At 40.0% G+C, this 24,825-nt stretch overlaps 1 protein-coding gene across 5 annotated transcripts in view; it reads left to right on the top strand.

The window, feature by feature from the left end:
- The first annotated feature begins 7,270 nt into the window (after nt 1-7,270).
- Nucleotides 7,271-24,825, top strand: part of bsna (bassoon presynaptic cytomatrix protein a) — a 164,953-nt gene continuing 147,398 nt past the window's right edge. For 3 of the 5 annotated variants that reach the window (XM_069140446.1, XM_069140444.1, XM_069140443.1), the window contains exon 1: nt 7,271-8,168. In XM_069140446.1, coding sequence (XP_068996547.1) covers nt 7,981-8,168 — 188 coding nt within the window. In that variant the 5' untranslated portion in view covers nt 7,271-7,980. The remainder of the gene's footprint in view (nt 8,169-24,825) is intronic. The other 2 variants (XM_069140445.1, XM_069140447.1) reach the window with 1 other exon arrangement.

Genomic DNA, 24,825 nt, shown 5'->3' with positions numbered 1-24,825 from the left:
CCTTTTGCAAATAAGGGCACAAATTCTGTGAGGATCATAAACTTCATTCTTTAGCTCCAAGTTAAATACATTATTGATGCCGTGCTCAACGTTACATTGAGATGAGCAGCAAGGGCTGTTTGATTTTTTTCTGCCGTGACTTCCACAGGGCAAAAAAATGCAACTGAGAAGAAAGAGAATGAGTAAAGGGAAGAGAGAACAGCCTCTTTTTCCTTCCTGCACTGTATTAGTATTTATTATTGCAGTGAGCAAGTAACTGCATTATACTTTGCATTTACACCAGAGGTCACGCCTGTGGTTTTGGAAATATTTAACAGTGTACATATTTCTTTGTCACCAAAAATGAGTGCGATTTGACATAACAGCTTTACTCAAATTGTCTATAGATGGAGGAAGGAAAGAAGGAAAACAACCAGAAGCTTTTTCTGTTCTCCCCTTAAACTCATTGAAACTCACTGCAAAGCAGTCTGAAGTCCAAAGAAAACAGACTTTTTCCCTTTGTAGTCTCATTTTAAAACCCAGCATGTGTTGTTTGAACGGTAAACAACCATTCAGTCCACTTGTCTTGTTGGTTGTAATCACAGGGAAATAAAGGTGTAACGGCTTAATAGGCGTTTCCAGTTTATGACAAAACTGATATTTACAAGGTTTCTTTGATTTATCTCTCAATGCTTCTTGGAGCAAAATCTGTTGTTTTTTTGTCGATGTGTTTTTAAACATGACTTAGGATTTCAGATAGTTACACTAAAAGGATATTTTTAAATGCAGATGAAAGAATGTGGGGTGTCAGAAGTTGATCAAATATGTTGCGCTAAAACCATTTAATTTTTGTTAAACATGAATCTTAAGTGTCTCTGTTCTGGTACAGTTGAGTTGGTGCATTAGAAATATTGTGTGTGTTTTTCTAAAGGAATTCTGTAGTTTGTTTTGGTCACTTTGAGACTCACAGGAAGTCAGTAACAGGATGTCAGTAACAGGATGTCAGTAACAGGAAGTCAGTATCAGAAAGTCAGTAACAGGAAGTCAGTAACAGGAAGTCATTGGCATGTGATCAGTAATGAGGAAGTAGGGAAGCATGGCGCTGAGAGTAGTCATATTTTTTGTATCTGAGTTAAACCAGCGCTATCTACATTCCTTTATACGCCTTATGATAGCATCGTGGGTAAGTATTGTGTTGTTTTGGTCTTGTCTACAGCTACAGAGCATTATCTTTGGACAATATTGAGTGTTCAGGGGTGCATGCATTGTTTGTCAGAACTGTTGCTGCTGAGTAATGCATCACATAATTAAGCTTTGGTTATCAACAAATGTCTGAAATTGACACTGTTGAGACAAAACAGCCAAAGGTTTGTGCAGACGAAAGCCAGTGATTCATAGATCTCCTAATTGTCAGCAGTCAGGCACATCTCAACATAACACCGGTGGCCCTTGGTTTTCACATTGCAAGTGCAGTTTAACAAAAGAAATATAGCTGCTGCGTCACCCTTTTGAAAGCCCAGAGTGTCATCAGTTTCCTGACAGTGAAACAACCCATCAAAGCGGAGCCGAGCGTACCTTTAGCTTATCCAGTTTAACCACCTGTCACTATTTCCAGCTGCCGGAAAGCACCTGGATCCTGCATGTCATGTATGATGTCGGGGGTAAGTGTATTGTGTCACTTCCTGTTACTGTCGCACTGTGCTGGGTTACTGTTCAAGGACTTGGCTCACTAGCACTATATCTGTGCACATCAGCTAACTTTTAGTTTTAACACCTGCTTACTCTACTGAAGGACCTTCCAAAATTTCTTCAAATTCATACTTAACAATTTATTTCAGGTCCACTAGCTTAGCAGTTGGCAAGGGCTTCTGTCTTGGTGATAATGGAATTTGTAATTCATGTAGTTGTTTTGCAGTGTTGGGAGATCGGGTACTGAATTGGAAGCTTTTAAAGATAGATGTAAATCAATGGTGTATTTTCTGCTACAACTGGAAACTGATTTGAACAGCCAAAGGTTTGTGCAGACGAAAGCCAGTGATTCATAGATCTCCTAATTGTCAGCAGTCAGGCACATCTCAACATAACACCGGTGGCCCTTGGTTTTCACATTGCAAGTGCAGTTTAACAAATCTTCACACAAAATGATCTTTTTTTATTCTATACAATTTTGCCCCGCACTGCATGCTGCAGATTATGAAGCCCACTGTTTGAATTAATTCAGAGAATGATGTTTGTATTATGATACTTTTTGTGTGTTTACATTGTTAAAGTCCATAATTTGCATTTTTTTTGTTTTTACAGACAAATAACCATTTTTATATCCCAGTATTTTAGATTTCTGTGTTGTTTTTTCCCCCCTACTTTCCATGCAGCCTCTGGTTGTCATTAATCTACTTTACAGTATGAAAACAAAGTTACAGCTGCATCACTGCAACACTAACAAGCTTAATTCAAAAATAAAACCAGAGAAATGTTTACTGTTACTGTTATTGTTTACCTTTTTATTTCAAAGTTGAATTTTATATTATAGTAATTCAGTGGCTCTATTAAAGATAGGAAACACAAATGTTGAAAACACAACTTCAAACTTAAAATGGTAGAATGGTCCTATGAACTAGTCAATAAGAGAAGTAAAAGGTGCTTTTAGTGCCATTTCAGTGGATTGTTTGTGGGGGAACACTGCAGTGAAAGGCAGGGCAGACACCCTGAAGGAGATAACTGACGTGAACAGCCTCCTCTGTTGCTACCTCTGGACTCGGGCAGGGAAAGTGCTGATTGAGGTCTACTCTGCCCATCAATCATTCAATCAACCATTCACAGCTGATCAATTGGGTTTCCCTGCCTTGGCCTGTTGCTCAGAGTGAAGTGGAGTGCTGGCACGTCGCTCATTTTAATCTCCTAAGTATTTGCCCCCACAGTCGCGTCAAAGTGATCGATTCCTGTGTTGCAGATTTCCTGAGCGGCCAGGACTCTCCGCTGGAGCTGGCTGAGAAACTGAATGTTGGAATCAACAATTCATCAGCCACTTCATGATTGCAGATTAAAAAGAGTCAGCTCGGACTCCTGCTATTTGTCTGGAACTGTAGAAATGACAAATGTTGGTGTTTTGTGTTTTTTTTTCTAAGCCTCCTTAAGTCAGTTTAGATATTGCCTTTGCTTACAGTGGTCAGCCAATATGTACCATTTGCCTTAAAACCTGTGGCTCAAAACAGTGTTGCAATACACTTTTCCTTCTGTGTCAAATCAATATAATTTGTGAAAGAAGTATTTTACAATGCCATAAATCAATGATTTTTGATTATGTAAGTACCAAGCTTGCAAATAATTATTGTTTTGTTGAATAAATTAACTGAATTGTATTCCCCACATGCACACTCGGTTCGGACTTGAGGCTGCTCGGAATCACTACGTTTGAGTTTGCTTTTCTCAAAGTTAAGAAATAGCTTCACACAGACAACCTTCACTTGTCGGAGAGGACACACCTTAAAACAATCGCTTTCTGCTTTCACCGTCAGCATAAATGTGCTCAGTTTCCATCTATTGCTGCATTAATGGTGGCAGTGCTTGTGAATGCAACACATAAATCAGCCGCCAGATCGGTCGACAATCTGAACCTGTTCACTGTGAACACAAATAAACTGTTTTTCTGAAGTGTTTAAACTAGAATTATTGTTAAGGTAATAATCTTAAGAGTTTCATTTGAATTGCTGTTGAGTCACGATCACTGAATGAGATAACGCAGTGGTGATTGATCCTGTGACCCACTGATGTAGCTTTTTCATTTGCAGTATTACAAAGTGAACAAGCTGGATGTCCGTGGTGACATTTCAAGGAAAAATCACAAGCGGTGCAAAGTTAGTGACGTGTTTTCTATCACCCAGCAGAGGTTGTTCTTCTGCCAGAGAGGGTAGACGGAATAACAGACTCGCTCTGCATCTGCCAACTGACTGAGTCACGCTATTTGGATGTTTGAGAAGTGAAGTATAAAAGCTGCAATTACTGCTTATTGCCACAGGTGCCATCAAAGAAATGGAGATCTTTGACCAAAACCAAACTTTTTTTTAGGCTTGTATGGCGATTGTTTTGCATAGTTCTGTACTTAGCTGGGTTCTCCCCACACACTGTACATAAAGATGGATGTCGTGCAGTGTCATATAAACCCAGTGGTTTGCTTTCATTGTTGGTTTGAAGTCTGGAGTTTCTGTTTCTTGTTGGTGCAGTTGTTTTCATTTGGCACCAGGACCTTCCAAATGGCGGATTACTGCCTTTCACGTCCTGAAAACACACCCGGGAGCGTGATAACAAGCTCACTGGAAACACAGACCAATCCATACGGGATAGTGTTGCTACTTTAGATACTTTGTGTTAACAGTGGACATACATTAACAAACAATTTCAAATTGATCACTGGTACGCTTACTACAGTGCACCACCAAGAAAAATAAAGAATTAACTCTATTTCTGGTGTGAAGTTGACCCCCGTGAAATGGGAGTCAAGGGGATTTTTTTTTAAGCCAGAATCTAGTGGCTGTCAGCAGTATTGCACTTCAAGGTACTTCCCCTTTGGCTATTGTTATTTCAATTTACACTTACGGTCACTCTTCACGCATGCTTACATTACTGATACCTTACATTCCCACACTTCGTTCTAAGTTGCTTAGTTTACTTTAAGTAAACACTCTTTTCTCTTTGGATTTGTGTGTTGAGTCTCCCATTTGTTGTCCAGCCTTGTGACAGTATGAATTGCTTTAAACAAATCGCTACATTTAAGCGGCTCAGTTTTGTTGCTTAACTCCTAACTTTTGTTCTCTCTTTCTGGAAAAAAAAACAACCTTGTTTTTGGCCATTTCTCTAGAAGCCTTTCATTGTTAACGAGTGTCTTATGTTTTAGGCAGGAAGTAAGATACAACAATCTAATTAAGCAGACACCATAATATGACATTAAATGTATCCAAAGATTGAGACTAAAACTATATTCAAGTAGTTTAAGTTCTTTGCTCCCCTTGGACTCACAGCAAGTGGCAGGGAGTCATTGTTTGTTTGTTTGTTTGTGTGTGTGTGTGTGTGTGTGTGTGTGTGTGTGTGTGTGTGTGTTTAGCAATGTAGTCCCTGTCACAGGACCATGAACAAGTTGTACAGCAAGTCTTTCTTCTCCTGGTTGTTTCTGTCTGCTGCCTTAATGCTCATTTGCCCAGTGACCTACTTCAGTTCTTTGGTCCTTTAAGTCCCAAAACCCAGAGTTGGCAGTGAGATTAAAAGTTGGTGGTTCGTCTGTGTGGTTGAATGATTTCTTAATTAATGGTAGCGAATGGTGATGTGAAGTTTATTCAAGTTGTACTTTTAAACCACGACATCGACTGCTGGCTCTTGACCATGCAGGGCCTTAAAAGGTTAAAGGTTGCAGGGTCAGTGTCTCTGTATTCATGCAGGCAACCACTTTGAGTACAAAATTTGCACATGTCACTGTTGTGTTTTTGGCCATTCCTTCCCAGCAAGGGCTTGTGAAAGATGCTGGTACAGTTAAAGGGACTTTTCCCTATAATATAAAGCGATATTAATGATGATGTGGGTAGACATTTTTGTTAATGTTTTTCAATGATTTTATTCACTTCTATTATGAATCTCTTTTCCTTTGTTTAGCCCTATGTAAATGTTGAAAATATAACTTGACATGTTTTTAAATGTAAACAAGTTTCTGTCCATTTTTGCCCCGTTAGCCTTCAACTAATAACAAAAAAAAAACTGTGACCAAAGGAGAAAAAATATGAATAGCTAATAGCATTATTGGTGAAATGTAAAGGCCAAACTAAGCTTAGAGGATAATTGTTTTTTCTTCGTCTTTTGCAGCTGCAGCCCCCCCTTTGTCTCTTTCCTCTGTGCTGAGAGAGATACTGCCCAGTATACATGCAGCGCTGAAGTTAGCTGGCAGGGTTTATTCATCTCTATAAAGTCTGGCCTCAGAGGGAGATACTTGGCATCAGAACAGAGTGGACCTTTTCCCAGCGGCGGGTGTGAGACGCTGCTTAGAGGCTGTTATCTTACAGACTTTTATGTTATTGTTCTATAGATTTACTACCTCTTTTCTCACTTTTAGTTTTTCTCAAAATCTCCCATCCTCCTAAATATGTTTACGTTTTTGCTGTTTTGTCCTCTATTCTTCTGCTGCTTTAACTGATATTATTCCAGGATAGTTGCAAGTCAAATAAAATATATAAAATGTAATTCTGGGACCTAAAGGACAGTCTTAGCGTTTGATTTTGAAGAACTGAAGAAAATAATATTTCATCTTAATTTAGTCAACAAGAATAAATCTCTGCTTTAAAAGTAACATTACTTCTTCATAAATAGGATGTTTTTTTTTGTTACCACCCCAATTGCTTCAACAACCCTCTGGAGTTGCTCAAAGTGCTGGCAGAGAAACCCAGATCATGCCCACATTGCCTGATCAGTTTTTTAGCCTTGGTGGCAGACAATCATGAAGTGATTATAAGAAATTGGAGAAAAAAAACATTTGAAACAGATGTTTAAAAATGGCAAAAAAACAAACATGTAAATCACTAAATCACTTCAAATTTCACTTGAACATGCTGAAGCACATTTTTGAGGTATCCTCCTCACCACAACAGAAACAAATGGACAACGGTCTCAGCATTGTAAATGATCTTTCTTTTGGATATTTTAAACCTCTACATTGTTGTATTATTGCCCCGTGTTTCAAAAGCTTAAAATAGCTTCTGATTCAATGGTGTTTTATATATCTTTTATATTTATAATTACAACCCACAGAAAGCAATAGCCTATCCAGAATGACGTAATCAGCCTTTAATGTGTCAAATTAAAAAAAAAAAAAAAAAGTTCAGACCACTAACGTGTGCTACCAGGGAACACTTTGATCTGAATGAACGATGAGTCCCCAGCAGGTGTGCAACATCGTGGGCTGTTTTTTGGACACGTGATGCTCCGGTGCAGTCGATCCTGACGCCTCTGCGCGTTTGCGTCACGCGTCATGCCCTTCTTTGAGTGGAAAATGGTCACGTGAACGCGCACGCATACGCAGCCCCCCCGTTTTCTCTTCCTTCACTCTGCGCCCCCCCCCCCCCCCCCCCCCCCCCCCACACACACACACACACACACTCACACACACTTCTCAGCGTCGACAGCGAGAAAGCGCATCTCCCCGTCGGTGGCTTTGCACTTCACACAGCTTTGTGAATGCATTTTAATTTGATCACGAAAGTATTTTTTAGGATCAAATACAGAGATAATCATGTGTTTTATTGTACTCTTGATAGATAGTGATGCGCAGTGACATTTATTTTTGCATTTACACATCCTCCATTCTGTAAATACACACAATACATGTTTTTTTTCTGTGTTTCTACTGGTTGATTGGTCAGAGCCATATATCAGTTGGCCATTTTTATGATGACATACTTGAATGTGATAGCCGAGTTAATAAAAAAGCTCATGGGAGCTCCGGGATAAAACAACCGAAATTAATACTCTCTGAGAAACACTGAATTTTCTTATCAGTGCCTTTTCCCCCCCCCTTTGATGATCACCAACATGGAGGTCAGGAGCTATCCACTTTTAATTTATCTCCGCATTGCTTCTTGTGTCCTAATCTTGCTGCTGCGACCCAATTTTACTCACGGGACTCATTTAACTTTGATCTAATCTAATCTAATCTCGCTTTCTCTCGCCCCTCACGCTTTTATTTCCCATCACCTTCGCCGTGGCCGTACTGCACGCTCCCGTCATCACGTCAGGAGGAGGAGGACGAGGAGGCAGCCCACTGGTGCTGAAGCTGACGAGGGTGATGATGGCGGTGATGGAGGAGCAGCGCTGAGTTGGCTCTCAGTTTTCTCTCCCCCTTTTTTTCCATTCATTCTTTTTGACTGTTTAGAAAAACCAAGGCAACATAGAGAAGTAAAGGCGACGCCGCCAATTTGACCTGACACCTTTCTCCTCCTCCCTCCCGTCTCCTGAGCCGAGACCGAGATGGGGAACGAAGCGAGCATGGAGGGCGGCGGGCAGCCCGGGGAGCCGGGAGCCGCCGGGATGATGGGGTCGGTGATGCCCGGAGGACCCGCAGCAGGACCGGGGGCCGGACAGCACATGAAGCCCGTCAACGGAGCCGCTGCCGGGGGTGGAATGGGAGTCGGAGGCCCCGGGATGGGAATGACAAGGTAAGAGAAGCTGCGGTGGAGATGGGTGAAGGAGCTCCTCTTCCATCTCGCTGTGTTTTAACACGGAAACGGGTGATAGAAAGCAGCAAAGCAGATGTTGATTTATTGGGGTTTTACAGCGATGGGATTAAGCGGGTGTTACAAAGTGTTTCCCTCTCTTGTGTAAAATTCAACAGAGGAAATAATGGCGCGTTATTACCAGGAGAGGAGTGACAGCCCGCGTCAGGCTCTGAAATTAAAAAGCGGTGCTGTCCGCGGTGCTGAAACGAAACGCAGCGAACTGCACCGCTGAACACTACTGGCTCATTGTGACATGCCGTGGTTTCCCAAAATAGGTTTGACATTGCATATTAAGGTAACTTACAATCACCATGCCCGTGTGCTTTACGCTACGGCTGTCACCACGGAGCCTCTACGGCTGCTGTTTTGCTCTCGGATTGAAATAATTTCATTCCGCGGTGTCATGTGCTGCTGTAATAGTATTTCCTCCTTCCTCGGCTCGGGCTGGGCTTTGGCGTAGTGTGTTGCATGGGACACGTCTTTGAAAGCTCCCCCGTTTTTTTCGATTATTATTGGAGAGCTTTATTGTTTATGCGTGTCGTTTCTCAAACGTGACAGTGGCACGTTTTTGTGTTTTATGTTGGAGATGGGATGCAGCTGCATCCAGCTTGAAGTGCCTTCATACTCTCACTTGTTTCCGCATGGGCGAGGGGATGATGCTGTGTGTGTGTGTGTGTGTGTGTGTGTGTGTGTGTGTGTGTGTGTGTGTGTGTGTGTGTGTGTGTGTGTGTTTGTACGTGAAGGGGCTTGCCTGGCTATGTAGGCATGTGCTTGATGATGTGTAGTACTGGTACTATCAGTAACGCCACCGTTTCCCGTTTCTGGCAAGATTCGGTTTGCTTACCGAGATACCATACCATACCATACCACAGCATATCAAACCAAATCAAAGCATATTGTACCTAAAACCTTATCATGTTGTGGCATAAACATACATTATATTATCTGCTCAGTACATCAGCCTTGATAATTTGGGGATATCTCATTTTTATACTATTTTCAATAAAGCAATCGCAGCATTGATAATGGATGAAACATGAAACATTCATAATTTATTCTACACAACTAGAATGATCAGATGATGTATTAGATGAGACAAAGAGAATATTAAAGATAGCATTTATCCCAATTAAAGTAAGCAAAATCCTATTTCTAATCTCACAATGCTGACATTATCAATATATCCCCAGTTCAACATCCAGGCCTTTGGATAGGAAGCAAGCTTTAAAATACCATTTCACAATATGAGCAATGCTATAAGACACTATATGTCATATGCACATATACAACCAGAGCTCATTCAAAAATGTTGTATGTGCTACCCTGTTCTCACATAAAAACGCCACCATGACATGCAATGTGTCCTAATATAACTTGAGCTGACATGCAGCGATCAGCTAATGCAGATGCTACATTTTCAGGTCTCCTTCAATATCAAGGAATCCCAGTTTCCTGTAGCACCTCATACATAACAGCCTCCTGCAGAGGAGCCGGTGCCCAGAGACCTAATCAGGTTGACGTTCTGTGGTAATAATACCGGTTACACCTGGCTTACACGCACTGAAGTCTGCGTGTGCAGGTTCTATTTAGGACACATCCTGGGTTTGATTCATGCCTCTACAGGAGAGGAGAGCAGAGAGGAGCGCAGGCCTATCCATCGTTATATAACACCGGGACTCAGAGCAGATGACGGCTTCAGTTCACATTCGATAAATTACAACATAGCTGAACATGCTCTGATGCCTTATTGGCGAATTACTGTAGTTTGGGGGATTCACCATGATGTGGTTCTCGTCTTTGGCTCTTTTGCGTGTTTTCTGCCGATTTTTGCACTCCTGGCTTTCGGAGCTCCCGCCCGCACTTCAAAATCATTTGGAATAAAAAGGCAGTTTTTGTAGCAGGCTGCTCTTCACATTATGTATTTATAATGGCGTAATACAAGGCCATGTGAACAGATTGAATCACATGCAGAGCGTGCGCTGTCCCCCCTGCCTGCCCCCCCTCTCTCTCTCTCTCTCGCTCTCACACACTCTCTCACACACTCCCTCCCTCCTCTGCATTGCTCTGCCTCATTGCCTGCTCCTATCACTCTCTCTCTCTCTCTCTCTCTCTCTCTGTCTCTCTCTCTCTGTCTCTCTCTCTCTCTCTCTCTCTCTCTCTCTCTCTCTCTCTCTCTCTCTCTCTCTCTCTCGCTCCCAGTCTCCTCTGCACTCTCACATGCTTTATTTCTCTATCCCACCCCGCCCCCCGCCCCCTCTCCCCTTCTTTTCCTTTTGGTCTTTCGCGCTCTATATCTTTTGCACACTTGCATTCTTTAAATAGGAAAGAGGATGCTGCGCTTTCTTCTCCCCTTTCCCTCATTTCCTCTGCTTTCCACCCGTCTGTGGCTTTAGTCTCTCGCTCTCTTTTTCACCCAAATGTCTTAAAAATCTTTTTACATATTTTGCCTTTCTTTCTCTCTTCCACTGTAAAGCGAAGTGTCAAAGGAACAGACTACCAATCTTAAATAATACTTTTCATCGTCAACAAATCTTATGAACAGAGCACAACGAGCAATATGTTCCTTTCTCTTTCCTGCCATGTCTGTGCACTGTCGATCTGAAAAAAAGAGATTTTTTTTTGTTTGGAGTACATTTTTCAACCAATCATCAGTCTATTCAAGTCAGCAGGGCGGTGTAAATAGCACTGCCTCAAAATAAACTGTAATAATTGAGCTTATTGATGTTTTCAATAGTTCTGGGACCAAATTTGGTTTTGATGTTTTCATGAGACTCGAGACAAAGAGAAAAAAATGCGTTATGCTCGTCTTTACAGTGACACAATGCCATATGCAGTATGGACCAGATGTTTGTTTTTGTTGTTGTTGTGTTTTAAATGCAGTTATGTCATTGGGCACCTGCAAATATATCACACATTTGCTGTTTTGATTAAAATCCCTCCCCCCTCTATCCCTCTCTCCCTCGGCACTCCCCTTCTCGACCAATAACCCGCAGCCTATAAATGGCTCTGCCGTTACAGTGAGGTACAACCTCAGTGCTGTATGGGACTACAGATAAGCAGAGAGACAGATACTGAGAGTGAGGGGGGAAAAGAGGAAGAGGGAGAGCTCCCTCTGAAAGAGGAAAGAAAGGAGGGAATAGAAGCTGGTGGAAATAGATCAAGTGCAGCTGGCTATACAACAAGATAAAACCTAAAGACGGAGGAAAAGAGTGACAGGGGAGTGATGAATCCAAAGGTGAATAAAACTGTTTTCCAGACAGGGTTCAGGAACAGCCAGCAATGTAAAAATAATTATATCTTTTGCTAAGTAGTAGATAGTTTAACCAGATTTGAAACCTTTTTAGCTTACTGTGAGTCAGTTTAATCATATTTTCTTTAAAATTTTACATCAGACTAAATGAGAGGATAGATTAAGTTCTTCAATGATTTTAGATATTTGTACATTTATATGAATGATTGGTAAAAGGAGTTAATCAGTTAACCAATTAAACCTCATTTATATAGCACCTTTCATACAGGTCTGTGCAGTTCAAATGCTTCACAGATGATTGACAGACGGATGATAAAACAGACAGGTGTAGACAAACAGCACAAACAGAGAAGACAATTGTGTTCATTTTAGACCAATATACACTAGAAAATAGAGATGATAAAAATATAATTAAAAAGATATAAAAGCCGCCTTGTGATAGGCTGCCGACCTGTCCAGGGAGTACCTCGCTTTCGCCCAAAGTGAGCTGGGATAGGCTGCAGCACCCCCGTGACCCTGTTCAGGATAAAGCGGGTATAGAAAATGGATGGATGGAAGATATAAAAGCCCAAAATAATGTTAAGAGTAGTAAAATAGAGCGAAATAAAAACTAGATTATGTAAGTAGTGAAATAAAGACAAAACACGATTAAGACTGAAGAAATTAAAAGATGAAAATCTAAGATAGTCATAATAACAGTAACACCAAGCAAATAGAGTTAAATAAGAGCTAGGATAAAAGAAAAGGCAAATTAATAGCGAACACTTCCACACCTCCCAGTGCCATCATTCTGTGTGAATGCATGAAGTATGCATACCCCTCATGTTGCAAGGCATAAAGTCAGGCTGTGTCCAGCCTTGTATTGTTTTGTTGGGACCCATCATCAATGCAGTCACCCCCTAAGTGTTCTTTTGCTCTCGTCATAATCAACACAGCTACCAGGGAACTGTGTCGAAGACATAGTTATTAGCACACTACTGTTATCTCCTGGATATGATACATCAGTCACCTGAGTGGCATTTATACTAACAGGGGCAGATGTTACAAAAGTGGAAGCCCTACGACCAAAAGCAGTGTTCACATATATGAAGAATCAGCAAGTACCTACCAGAAAAATACAGGACAAAAGTAAAAAAAAGAAATTTGAAAATGCAAATCTTCACCACAGAATAGTCTCAAAGGAATTGACAATGCTGTATTTAAAATAAAGTAAATTAGAAAAGAGTGTGTTAAAGATCTGAGGTGAAAAAAGTGGGACATTGATGGAGTAAAAAGGTAAAAAGGGGGGATGGATAGTGCGGCTGTCCAGATGGTAAAAAGGAGCGAGAACATAGCGAAGACACAGAAGGAGAGAGAGAGAGCACCTCAGATCTACAGCACATATGGAGCCGACGGTTCCTTCGCTGTGGCATCACGTGTTCATGTTACATCTGACTCAACTCACACTCATGTTTACAGGCCTGATCGTCACATATAGGCTGCGACGTGTGTACATGAATGTGTGTTTGTGTGTTGTGCATGATTGCTTCACTGTTTTGTGTATACCACCAGTAACTGTGAAGAGCTGCTTGATGACTTGCGACCGTTGGCAGTCATCACAATTTATTCCCTTTACACTTGTACTGTAATGAAGCCCTGTATAAGTGAGAGAGAGGAACCAGCATATGTGTATATTTTGGGGAGAGAGAAAAAAAAAGTGTGACTGTTTAATTGGCGGGTGTATTTTTTTTTTCTTGTTCTTGCACACTTGAGACCAATTTTCACTTTCCAGAGAGGCATGCATGAAGGACATTTGTGTGTGTGTGTGCGCGCATGTGTGACTTTGTTTTTTCACCAAAAAAAGCAGCAACCCAGCATTCAACGTGACTGTACAGTACAACCTAGCTTGTTATGGAGGGTTTTTAGCTGAGAGTGATGTGATTTTGTTTTTTTTTACCACATCAGCAGAGAAACAAACGCTGAGACAATTCAGTTTGTGATCTGCTGAATGGGCTGATTACAGGCTGTCCTTTAGCCTTTTGTTGGTGAGGTTGAAAATTATTGGGTGTGAAGCCGAGTAAATGTAGGCCAACATTTCACTTTGAATCATGATCACAGATGTATTGTTGGTGACATAGAGTATTATAGTGTACGTGTGTGGTTGAATCGCTTTTCTTTGCACACAAATAACACAAAATGTGTTGCTGCAACAGGAAACCACGATCAAATAGAAAAAAACACCGAACTGGAACCTGCTATCACTGTCAACTTTATCAACAGGCCTTCTTATGGAGAGAAAGTCATTCAATATAAGTTACAGATATGAATAACAGAGACACATTATTGCATTTTGGGGGGTTAAAAAACCCCACAACAAGCTGACAGATACACAGCTCTGACATATCTATCTCTGAATTTTTACATTCATATTTTTTCTTGCACATGACCCCCTCAGGGGCTCAATATGCTTTTGACCACTTGATAAACATAAATCCAATATTCACCATTTTCTTCCCTGCTACATATGAATGTTTTTCTGTATTCATCAGCTGTCTGTTTGGTTCATCAGCTGCCTGCTGCTGCTGCTGCATGAAAAAAGAGGTTGATGAGATGCACAGATGAAACCATACTGAACATTAAATATGTCATTGAACCAAAGTAATGAGCTGGAAACGCTCTGTAGAGCTGCAGAATTGTGAATCTGATGTTTCATTTCTATAAGTGAAGTCTTTTGATATTACTCATAGATTTGATTTATTGTCAGTAAATAAATTGGAGAGTTAACCTAGCACAGGCAGCCAACAGAACCATGAGACTCTAAACATGACATCAAAGACAAAACTCAGCATGTTGCTATCATATGACAACAACAAAAATGCCAAATAAATAAGACTGTGTGTATTTCAATACCGATTGCTGAATCTGCTGGTTACCTGCCAACAGCTTAAGCAAAAACAAAATTTTAATATTCTATCATCTTCCTCTTGGCGAAGGATCTATGACTTGCTGTTGGATTCCTCTGGCGGCTCCATTTTGTACCTAAAATAGAAATAGTTATTTCAGCCTGTAGTTCTTACTTTACATTAACAAGAAACTAGTCATGGAAACGTTTTTTTTTTAGAAACCAAACATGGAAAATTAACAATGAGCAAATGAGCTTATTTTAATTTGTTCATTTCTTGAACCAAAGGTTTCTGTTTTCAGGCCACATTTAAAAATCTCAGATGTCAGAGTGTATATGAATGCACCAACAGCTGGGAAAGGGTTCAAAACCATCCCTCATTTCTTTACTTTCAATACCAGAGCAGAAATAAAATGACAAGGAAAAATACAGGAAAAAACACTTTTATCAAAACACTCCCAGAAACAAAAAACTATCAAAATAGTTATTTCTCTTTTCACTCTTTTATTGTGAGATTTCAAACATAGAGTTGCAGTTGCAGATTGTAGGTCAACTTGTAACTCTTATTTGGAAAGTGAGCAGGTTCTCTGTCGCCATTTTTAACCGCCAAAAGGTTCGCAAACTGCAGCTGGGCTTCACCTTAGTCATCCTCCAAATAACCTCCAAATGTTATTGCAAATGTGTGAGGAAGTAAGTGTGAATGAAAACACAAGTGAGACTGTTTTTGTGTGTGGGTGCATTGTAGGAAAGTGTGATTTTTACAAATTGCCTGTGTGTGAACGTGTGGGTGAGAGACAGACAGAGACTCTCTCTATATTGCTACGCCCCGTTATCGGGAGGCCATATTTGTAGGAGCCTCCAAAACACTAAATGCGTTTGGGTGGCTGCATCTGGAGATAAGATGGCAATAAGCACAATATCACAGCCCAAGACAGTATTAGTTTTCAGCAAATAGATGCTGTCGCTGGAGTTTATGAGTAAAACCCAGAAATAGATTGAACAGAAAGGACACGGCTATCTGAGCAGGATGAGGGGTGAAATCTGCCAAATCACAGGGAAGACACTGGCCGGGTCATGAATTATCTGATGGATCTTTTTAACAAAGAGATTGAAAACGGACAGAAACAAAACTACTGCAGTCACAAAGTGAATGTGTCGGGGTTTGTTCTGGTGTTTATACATACACAGGCCTTTTCCATCACTTGAACTCACTCACCTGTGACCAAACTTGTAGCTCTTGTCCCAGTAGAGAGGCTGGGACTTTATCCAGAGTGTAAAAAGAGCAATTACAACATGCTACTCAAAACTACACAATACTGCCATTACAAAAACCACAACTACAATTCAGCACTCAAATTTATACTTTAATAGTTCCTCCACTAAATGTGAATGTTTTTTTTTTTCATACCTCATTCAGATTTTTGGCAAATATTAAACCAAGCACTTAAACTACTGTCTGCAAGATGCCAATTGTCAGCTATTTTTAAACAGTGGACCAATCAGACCTTTCAAATTTTGATATAATCTTCCTGCATGGCTTGCTAGCTACCTAGCTGCATGCTAATGTGGAAAGCAGGGATAAATTAAAAGAGCTTGATGTGACTCCACCACTCAGACTTACTGCTGATGTTCCTCAGTGGTAACCCTCGGTAAAAAAAAAAAGCCCAGTGACCCAAACTATTTTCCATATACATTGCCAATTAGATGTGTAAAACTATTGAAAAGAAAGTATGAACAGCAAAGAAGGTCGTTTTCAATTTTTTTGTTGATGAATTTTTAAGCCATGGAAGTTTTTTATTTGTAAAACATACCCAGAGCCCTACAAAGCACGTTTCAGGTTTGTGAAGATATTGAATGTAAAAAGTATGGGTTTACCAGAAACAGGTGCATTATGGGCCATTTTTGGAAACACTAACGCTTCAATAAAAAGATTGAGTAACATCTGGCTGTGAGGTGTCCCTTCAGAGCTACAGTATAAACATGGTGGGCTCTGTGGCACGGCACCTGCTCCTTATGTAGATTTGAAGGGCTCATCCTGTGTTAACAAAAACACAATGAGTCTCAGCTTCAGGTCATTATAGACCAATGAAAACACAATTATGAACATGATATTCCATTTCTACCAATAGATCCTCCTAAATCCTACACAGTGAACCTTTAATTGCAGTGGTCCACACAACGTGGAATCAAACCCGGAAGCTGACACACTTTGATGGCTCGTGTGCCACGTGACCAATTTTTATTCAAAGATATCCTGTAATACATCCATCTATACCCGCTTTATCCTGAACAGGGTCACGGGGGGGCTGCAGTCTATCCCAGCTCACTTTGGGCGAAGGAAGGGTATGCTGTACAGGTTGCCAGTCTATCACAGGGCCAACACATAGAGACAGACAGGAACAAAGACCATTCACTAAGGGCAATTTGTAGAATCACCAATTAAACTGAGGTGCATGTTTTTGGACAGTGGGAGGAAGGTGGAGTAGAGAGAGAGAATCCATGCAGGCCCAGGGAGAACATGCAAACTCCACACAGAAAGGCCTGGATTCGAACCCCCAACCTTTTCGCTGTGAGGCGACAATGCTAATCACTGCCACCTTCTTTGATATAAAAGTCAGTCGTCTTGAATCCATTCTGACTGCTGCCATTAAATGGAAACTGCCAACTTTTTAAAGCCACATTTCCACTCGGCTACACAGAAGGATCTGGATAAAGAGCCTAGCTTAAATATCAGATGGTTTAGAAGTTGCCACACCCTTTCAGTTTCTATAAATGGAGGATCAAAAGTCCAGATTACTGTGGCTTCCTGGTTTTGGTTTTGAGTCCTAGAGTGCTGCATCCCCTTCCAGGACTCTGCAGGGATTTGTAGCAGACACCAGTACAGTCTGCCCTGACCTCGTGTAGTGAGCAGAGTGAGTGACTGCCTGAACAATTCAGCAGGCACTGCATGTTTGCACAATATTGTCAGGTTGGGGTATTCAGTCCTAAAACAGTGTCCGTCCGGAGTCTACCAAAGGGTCATACAGAGCTTTCAAAGACTTCCGTTAATCTGGGCTCAACTACTGGACCAAACGGATATCAAAAAACACTACAATAGTTATATTTAAGTAAATAATTTACTTAATTCCTGTGTTTCAGGACCAAGGAAGTCTATTCAATACACACATCTGCCTTTTTACTTTACTCCGTAGAGGAAATCCCTGCTGTCCGGAGTTTACTGATTAGCCCTTCAAGGCCGAAAAAAGGGCCATTCAGATCTTAATCGTCATTCATGTATCTTAATACTAATTTAAACTGCATAATTAAGAGCCTATCTCACCAGGGATCGTTTGTTTGCAGCAGTAAAACAGTTAAATAGTATTTTAAAATATTTAGAGTTAGGCTTTCAAGATGATAGGTTGTGATCAGTTACACATGTTCCAGATCATTTAAAACCCATTTTACGTTTTTTTAAATTTTTTTTAAAATTCAAACAGGAAAATAGAACCACCCTGTGATTCCGATATGCTTCAAAATTTTAAGGATTCCTCCTTCGCACATCCTACACCCTTTCACCAGGTTTTATGATAATCAGGCTGATAGTTTTTCCATAATCCTGCTGACGAACAGACAAACCTCCTTGGCTGAGGTAAATAAAACTGCCACAGACTACAACATGGATGTCTTAAGACCTATTTGATGTTTGCCAAAACTTCGCCCTTGTTCATACCTGCCATGTAGATGGTTTATGACACTGGATCATTCCCCAAACAGGCCAGCAGTGTGAATACGCCAGCTGCTCACAAACATCTTGGTTGCGTGCTTGCTGAACTGCTGCTGTCATTTCTGGTCAGTTCACACCAGATATCATCCAGGACAATGTATGTTTTTCAACAGCTTGCAGCAGTTAGAGGAAGCTATGGTGAAGGAAATGTAACAAGGTATTTCAAAGATATGAGATCTTTTTACATTTTGCACTAATTTAGTCTAGAGGGACCAGAATGAAGAGTTCTCCTGTATTTTATGTAGAAAGTCAAAAGACAAATAGATGCACAAAGGGACACTTTTGGCAGGCAGTTATAAATACTTGCGTTGTCAAAGGCAATATAATTTATTTTCATCGTCCCCACCGGACCCATATGAGGCGAAATGGAAAAATGTGACAATATATCCCCTGCTAGTGAGATGCAGAGTGGAGGTTTGCAGCTTAGTATTATATTTGGAAGGTGTTCAGAATGACAATGTAAGTGCTGTGACTTTCCTTTCTCACTCATGGAGGAATTTCACAGCGACTGGATTCGCATAGCGTTTCAGTGTCATGTGATCTAACGACGGGTTGAGAGGTCCTCTTACCCTGCCAAGAAATCCTTGCTCTGGTGTGAACAAATTGATCGGCTCTAAGGCGAGCTGTGTCCAAGCGCGCTGCAAACATCTGCAGGGTCAACAGTCGAACTGCACAGCTACTCTGTCTCTGCCAGAAACCAACACGACGGGACGATTAATAAGCTGTGGTCAGAGCAAACTCCCCCGATACTGAGACGGAGGCTGACATACCACAACATGACCTGACATTTACCTGGGTACAGGTGCTCAGTGTCCCTTCGCTCGTTTATTGTGGAGAATTTTTCTCATCAAACATCAGACTTGGATGACCTGAGACTGTAAAATGAGCAGAAATAAATCACAGTTTGAAGAATACATCCAGTGTTCAGTGACATCAACATACTGAGCGTGGATGTGTCTGTAGTGTATGTCAGCTAATACATCTGCTGTTGGAGTCCTGCCAAACTAATAACATTTGTGTCTGAAGGACCTCTTGCCTCCTTTGAAACACATATGCAAACATAAACATCATTCATTTATCATCTGTGATATTTGCATATGAAGTGCTATGCAACTTCTCTTTAACTTACCGACAACTTTTCTTTGTGTGTGCAGTGACTTGAATTAAAATGTTTTTTTTTTTTTTTTTTGCATAATTTTTTTTTAAAATTTTTTTAAATTTTTTTTTTTACCTTACCAGTGCTTAATTCTCACTAATGAACAGGTGTAGCTGACCTGCCAAAATGTTTTTTTTTTTTTTTTATGTTTCAATACTTTTATTGCCTTTGATTTTGTCTAAATGCTGGTTCAACAGTCTTTGGGAATTGCCTGCAATACAATTCGTAAGCATCCAGGATAAGCGTGAAAAACTTTGGCAGAACTTTTTAACAAAATTATATAATGTAAAATGGTATATTTTAATGATGAATTGATGATAATTAATTAATAAATTTCAGCCCACTTTCATGGCAAAGTATGTAATAGATCCTCTAGTCCACTAGAGGGAAGCGCCAAAAAGAGAAGGAGATGCACGTCACCTGAGCCAGGTCATTTGTCGGAGGTCATGTGATGAACATCATATGATGAACATCATGTAATGGAGGTCAGTACATTAAGTACAAAGGCCATGAAACTCTTATAGGGAGGCCAGAGAGTTGGTGTTTTTTTTTATCCAGGAGGCCAGGATTTGAGTCCAGGAGAAGGCAACGTGGTTTTCTCTTAAGAAATGTAGTTTTGGTGCGTAACCCTAACATTGTAGGTTTGTTGTCCTTGCCCTAACCACATTATTTTTGGTAACCCTAACCACATGGTTTGTCAGCCCGAGATAAAGACATGACCCTCACTCACTCCCATCTAGTGGACTGGGGAGTGTATTACACAATTTGCCATAATATTGGGTTTAAAGTATTAGCTGAAAATACATCGTAGAAGCTGAAAGGATCACCCAATAGTCGGGTCGTCAGGGCACATACCACATGGACGCACATATTCCTTGCTGGCTGAACCTCTTCTGCATGTCATTCCCCTGATTTTTTCCTCTACACTTCCTGTCTATCTTGATTATTTGGGAATCAAGTCAATAAATGTGTTTATTAATCTATCCCCATGTGATTAGCCCACCTAGTTTGTTCACTATACACTCTACTGTAGATAGCAGCTGTCCATTAAAACAATGCTTAAAAATGATAGTTTTCTGCACGCTGACATTGCTGTCAGCTTCATGTTGTAATTTTTTTGAACGTACACATTTGTTAGAAATAGTAAATAGAAATACTAAATAGTAATTCTAGAAAATAGAATGTAAATATGGCTCATTTTGAATATTTACTAATTACAATATCCTTTCCGATAACACGAGGTTTCCTGAATGCTATTGTTACAGGTCTATTTTTCTGTCCATACTTGTGGTTAAATATCGCCTACACTCACTGGTTCTTTCGGTTGAGAATACATTTCCTCTGACTTTCACTTGTTTGTCAGAGAATATTATGCTGTGCTGTGGCATTTTTTCCTCCCCTCTGCACTAGCGAAGGTCACACCGTGTTTTCTCATTATGTCGTCGCCACTTGACAGTAAAGACTACCTGTATTGATACTGTGGTGAATATAGTGCATTGACTTTACAGTGTGTGTCGGTGTGCGTTTCATTTCACATTAGCCTTTTTTAATTTCCTTTATTGCAAAGTCTGCTGATGAATGGGTGTTTTTTTTTTGTCATTAGTAAGTTTTAACCTTTTTCCATTTGTCTCTTACAGAGCATTAAACTGGTTAAAAAAAAAAAGAAAAAAAAAGTTGTTTTTCTCACGAGAAGCAGAAACAGTTTACAAAACTCAGGACTCCTAAACCAGTGTTGTTCATAAACATGGATTAATGATTCTAAAAGAGTGATTTGATGTCAATACAAGATTGTGATGACATGCAGAGTTTAAGGAAGATCAAATAAGATTTAAACCTTAACTTATTTCTCCATTTCAAAAGCAGCAGTTATTACATACTTTGTGTTTGTTCGCTGACAAAACCAAACAGAGCGACAGTTTCCTCTGAATGCCACAGTTTAATTTTCAGTGTAGTTCTGCTCCTGCAGTCATTTGGGCTCAGTAGGGGGTTTGGCACAGCGAAAGACACTCAAATGGGATGTTATTGTTATCAGCATGAAATTAGGAAAAAAATGGGATTTTTGAATTTCAGTCACTTCAGACGATATGTTAAAAGGTTTGTGAGCAGTTTTTTTCGGCAGCTTCAAAAGGAGCTGTAGCTTCTGGTCCCGTTATCGCATCGACTTGTCTGATTGTGTACATTAATCCAATAATGAGCCAATCCTATTCCAGCATGGGTAAACAAAAACCTCCTCACTCTCAAAGTCTTCAATTTTAGAAACATTTTAAATGTGTCCCCAAAAGATAAACAGCCAACAGTTGGTTTTGATATACAATGACGTATCTCGAGGGAGTTGAAATTACAGAGCGACCTGAGGGAAGAGAAAAAAAATTGAAAAAACAGAAGCAGGATGAGAGAGGGGCACATCAGAGAGATGTACTGTATGAGTTGGGAGTCGGTCCAATGCTAAGTTTATGGTCCCTCACCAAAACACAGAAGTTTAGGCCCATATTTCTCCTCCTGAACGCAGCTTGCATCTGTCACAAGTATTTTACAGCTTCCAGTAGTGTGGAATTACTTTTCCTAAAATGTATGAGGTACTACAAATTGTACTAAAATACCCTCAAACACTTAGCCACTTCAGCATGCTGTTAAAAGCTGTAGGTATATATCACTATACTTTTACATTATCACTTAATGAAATAAGCTGAGCATGATCTGAGACTAGATTACAGTAATGAGCAGTGTTGTCATTATTCACAGTAGTCAATGGTTTTGCAGTAACGGAAGAAAAAGCCCTGTTCATTTTCTTTGCAGTTTGAGCATTTCCAAGACTTAGATGATGGACACACAACTGTCCTGATTTGAAGATCAGCATCTGTGTAAAAGCATCTGTCAGTCAAAGTTACAAGCTTATGGTTATATACAAAAATTCTGAGAAAAGTAAACAGCTTCCAGGTAAGATAGCCCTCTCAGCTTTATGGAGCTTTATAGCATCTTTTATCTGATTTCTTTTTTTCTGGCCAGTAACTTTACTTTTTTACTCCTACCATATGATGATGTGATGACAAGTCTGTGTTGTACTTACAGCTTGTTATCATTTAATGCAGTTTTACTTAGACAAAAGCCAATGGGAAAGATATGACATTAACTCATATTGATCATCAACATTTATTCAATTTGCCAAGTTTTTTTTTTAATTTGCTTTGCGATATCTGTTGTTTCAAAATATGTAAAATGCAGTAAAAACACAAAATGAAGGCTGGTTGCCTCAATGTTCATTGTTCCTGAAAGCAAAGACTATAATTTTTCCTTTTTTTTTTTTTTCAAATCAGTCAAGGACTTTCTATGAATACAGTGTAGAAGCCAAACTCCTTTGGTTCCACATGGTTTTAGCTGTTGTTATCTGATGTTTAAAAAAGATAGAACCTTAAAAAAAAAAAGCATCTAAAGGCAAGGACTGAAACCAAATAAAAATTACAAGTGACAAATGTTGGGGGTGTTTGTGCTGTGAAGTGAGCAGCTGTCTTCGAGGCCTGCAGCTCGATTTCACTTCTGGTACAACACCTCTATGTTTCTGAAGGCCTCCCAGAGAAGTGTGCCTGTTTGTCCCTGATTCTGTTTGACAGTCCTGCATGACAGTTAATGAGCAGAATAAAGAAAGGAGAGAGAGATGGAGAAAGAGGGAGGTAAATTCAGCAGGACATATTGTGGCTCAGCAGTTCTGTTGTGTTGTCGCTCTGCCAAGGACAGGCTGCATATCCTCGCTGTCACACAGCAACTTCATAAATCGCTGATTTTCATGAACTTCAGTTAAATTCAATTATAATCTTGTTTCAGAGACGGTCACCTAAATTGTAACCAGGGTAATGCATTATCCACGATCCACAATCAATATTAACACCTGAGCCTTTAACCAACCAGTGTACTGATTAGTGAAATTTGCTTGTTGGTAAGTTGTGCTTGCCACTGTGAGCCTCTTGGCTGATCAGCAGTCATACTTCACTGCAAACTTAAAGCCTAATGGCACCATTTTCACTCTGGCAACAATTTTTCCCATCTGTTTTTTAAAGAGCTCTTTTTATTTATTAATTAATTTATTTCAAATTTAATCCACCAGCCTCTTAGGGTTGTACTGCAGACTTCCAGGCCTCTAATTCCAGAAAAAACACACCATATTTTTTATTAGAATTAGATAGAAGGAAAAAAAACAAAAGCAAATGTTCTGGATGAAAATAACCTGCATTACTGGACTTGGCATATAAAAAGGGAAGTAAACAGATTTAAATTAAAGTTAAATACAACTCGGAAAAATGAAAAAACATGAACAAACAGCTTAATAGTGAAAGAATATGACTGAAAAAGCACAATATTGAGGTGCTAAAAAACACCAAGCCAGTCTCTTCCCACAAACCCATGCTCTGCAAGTTAACTTCTGAAACTAATTTATAATGGCAGTAATTCACCTCCATGATCACCTTTAGGAAGCAGGATGATGTTCTTTGAATGCAACCAAATCTTGTATAGAGAAAAAGCCAGATTAAGTTCCTATACTGCTTCAAGTCAGCATTAAGGAGAACGGTTTGTGGGTGCAGGGCGGTTAAATACAGGAACAATAGAAACAGAGTAATGGCCGCACACCTGCTCCAAGGCCATAATTGTAGTTTTCAGATGTCGTTTTTGGGCTCAGAGCGATATCAGCTCCATTAGAGAAAAAAAATAACAGTTTGGTCAATAAAGTGGAGTACCACATGTGTCATACAGCACTGTGAGTCTTACACTCTCCTCTTGAACTGCTGTCCTTGATCACGTTGAGTCAGCATCTACTCATCATGTTACTATTTCAGTTTTCAACAGCTAGTATCCCGGTGCATTCAAATTGTCATGCTCAGTCACCAACAGCAAGTAAATGAAAAAAAGATAGTAGACAGAGAGAGACTAAAGGCCAAATCATAGCAGAGATGCATGAAAAGTGACACCCCAATGGTGATGAGGTTGATGATGATTGTGAAGAATTTTTCCAACAGTTTTTTCTTTTTGCCTCTTTTGCAGCAATATGTGTCAGGAAATAAAAATTGTTGGAGTGAGGTACTCTATTTATACCCCTCTGTCCCATTTATTGGCCATTCTGAGTCTGAGCAGCACAAATTAATCCTTTTATTACACACGCAGCATGAAGCCTGCTGCTGCTGCTGCTAGTGGAGGACAAGATGGGAGGAAAAATATTAAACAGTGAGGAGGGAAGACAGTTGATCAGGAGAAGCATTGTTGTAAAATGCAAAGAAAAACAAGATGCATTTCTGGAAAATATAACGGGTACCACACAAGGTATTATTAGAAACAGAGCAGTGAATGCGTGATGAAGGGCCGGGTTGCCATAGAAACTGAGCATTAAAATTACTACATTATGAATGACCTCTAAAATAAATTATATTCATTGTTTCACAGCGTGAATTCAGTTGTTTCATCCTATTCAGCGTAAACCTCAAATTAATTTTGAAACCATTGGAGCTGCCTTGAACCAATTAGCCGTGACCAACATATGCGCCAAAACTTTATTACCACGGC

This window comes from Embiotoca jacksoni, unplaced genomic scaffold (assembly GCF_022577435.1).
Source record: "Embiotoca jacksoni isolate LCO1_2020_lvr unplaced genomic scaffold, fEmbJac1.0.p SCAF_9, whole genome shotgun sequence".
Taxonomy (NCBI): domain Eukaryota; kingdom Metazoa; phylum Chordata; class Actinopteri; family Embiotocidae; genus Embiotoca; species Embiotoca jacksoni.
This window is presented reverse-complemented; position numbering and strand designations above follow the sequence as displayed.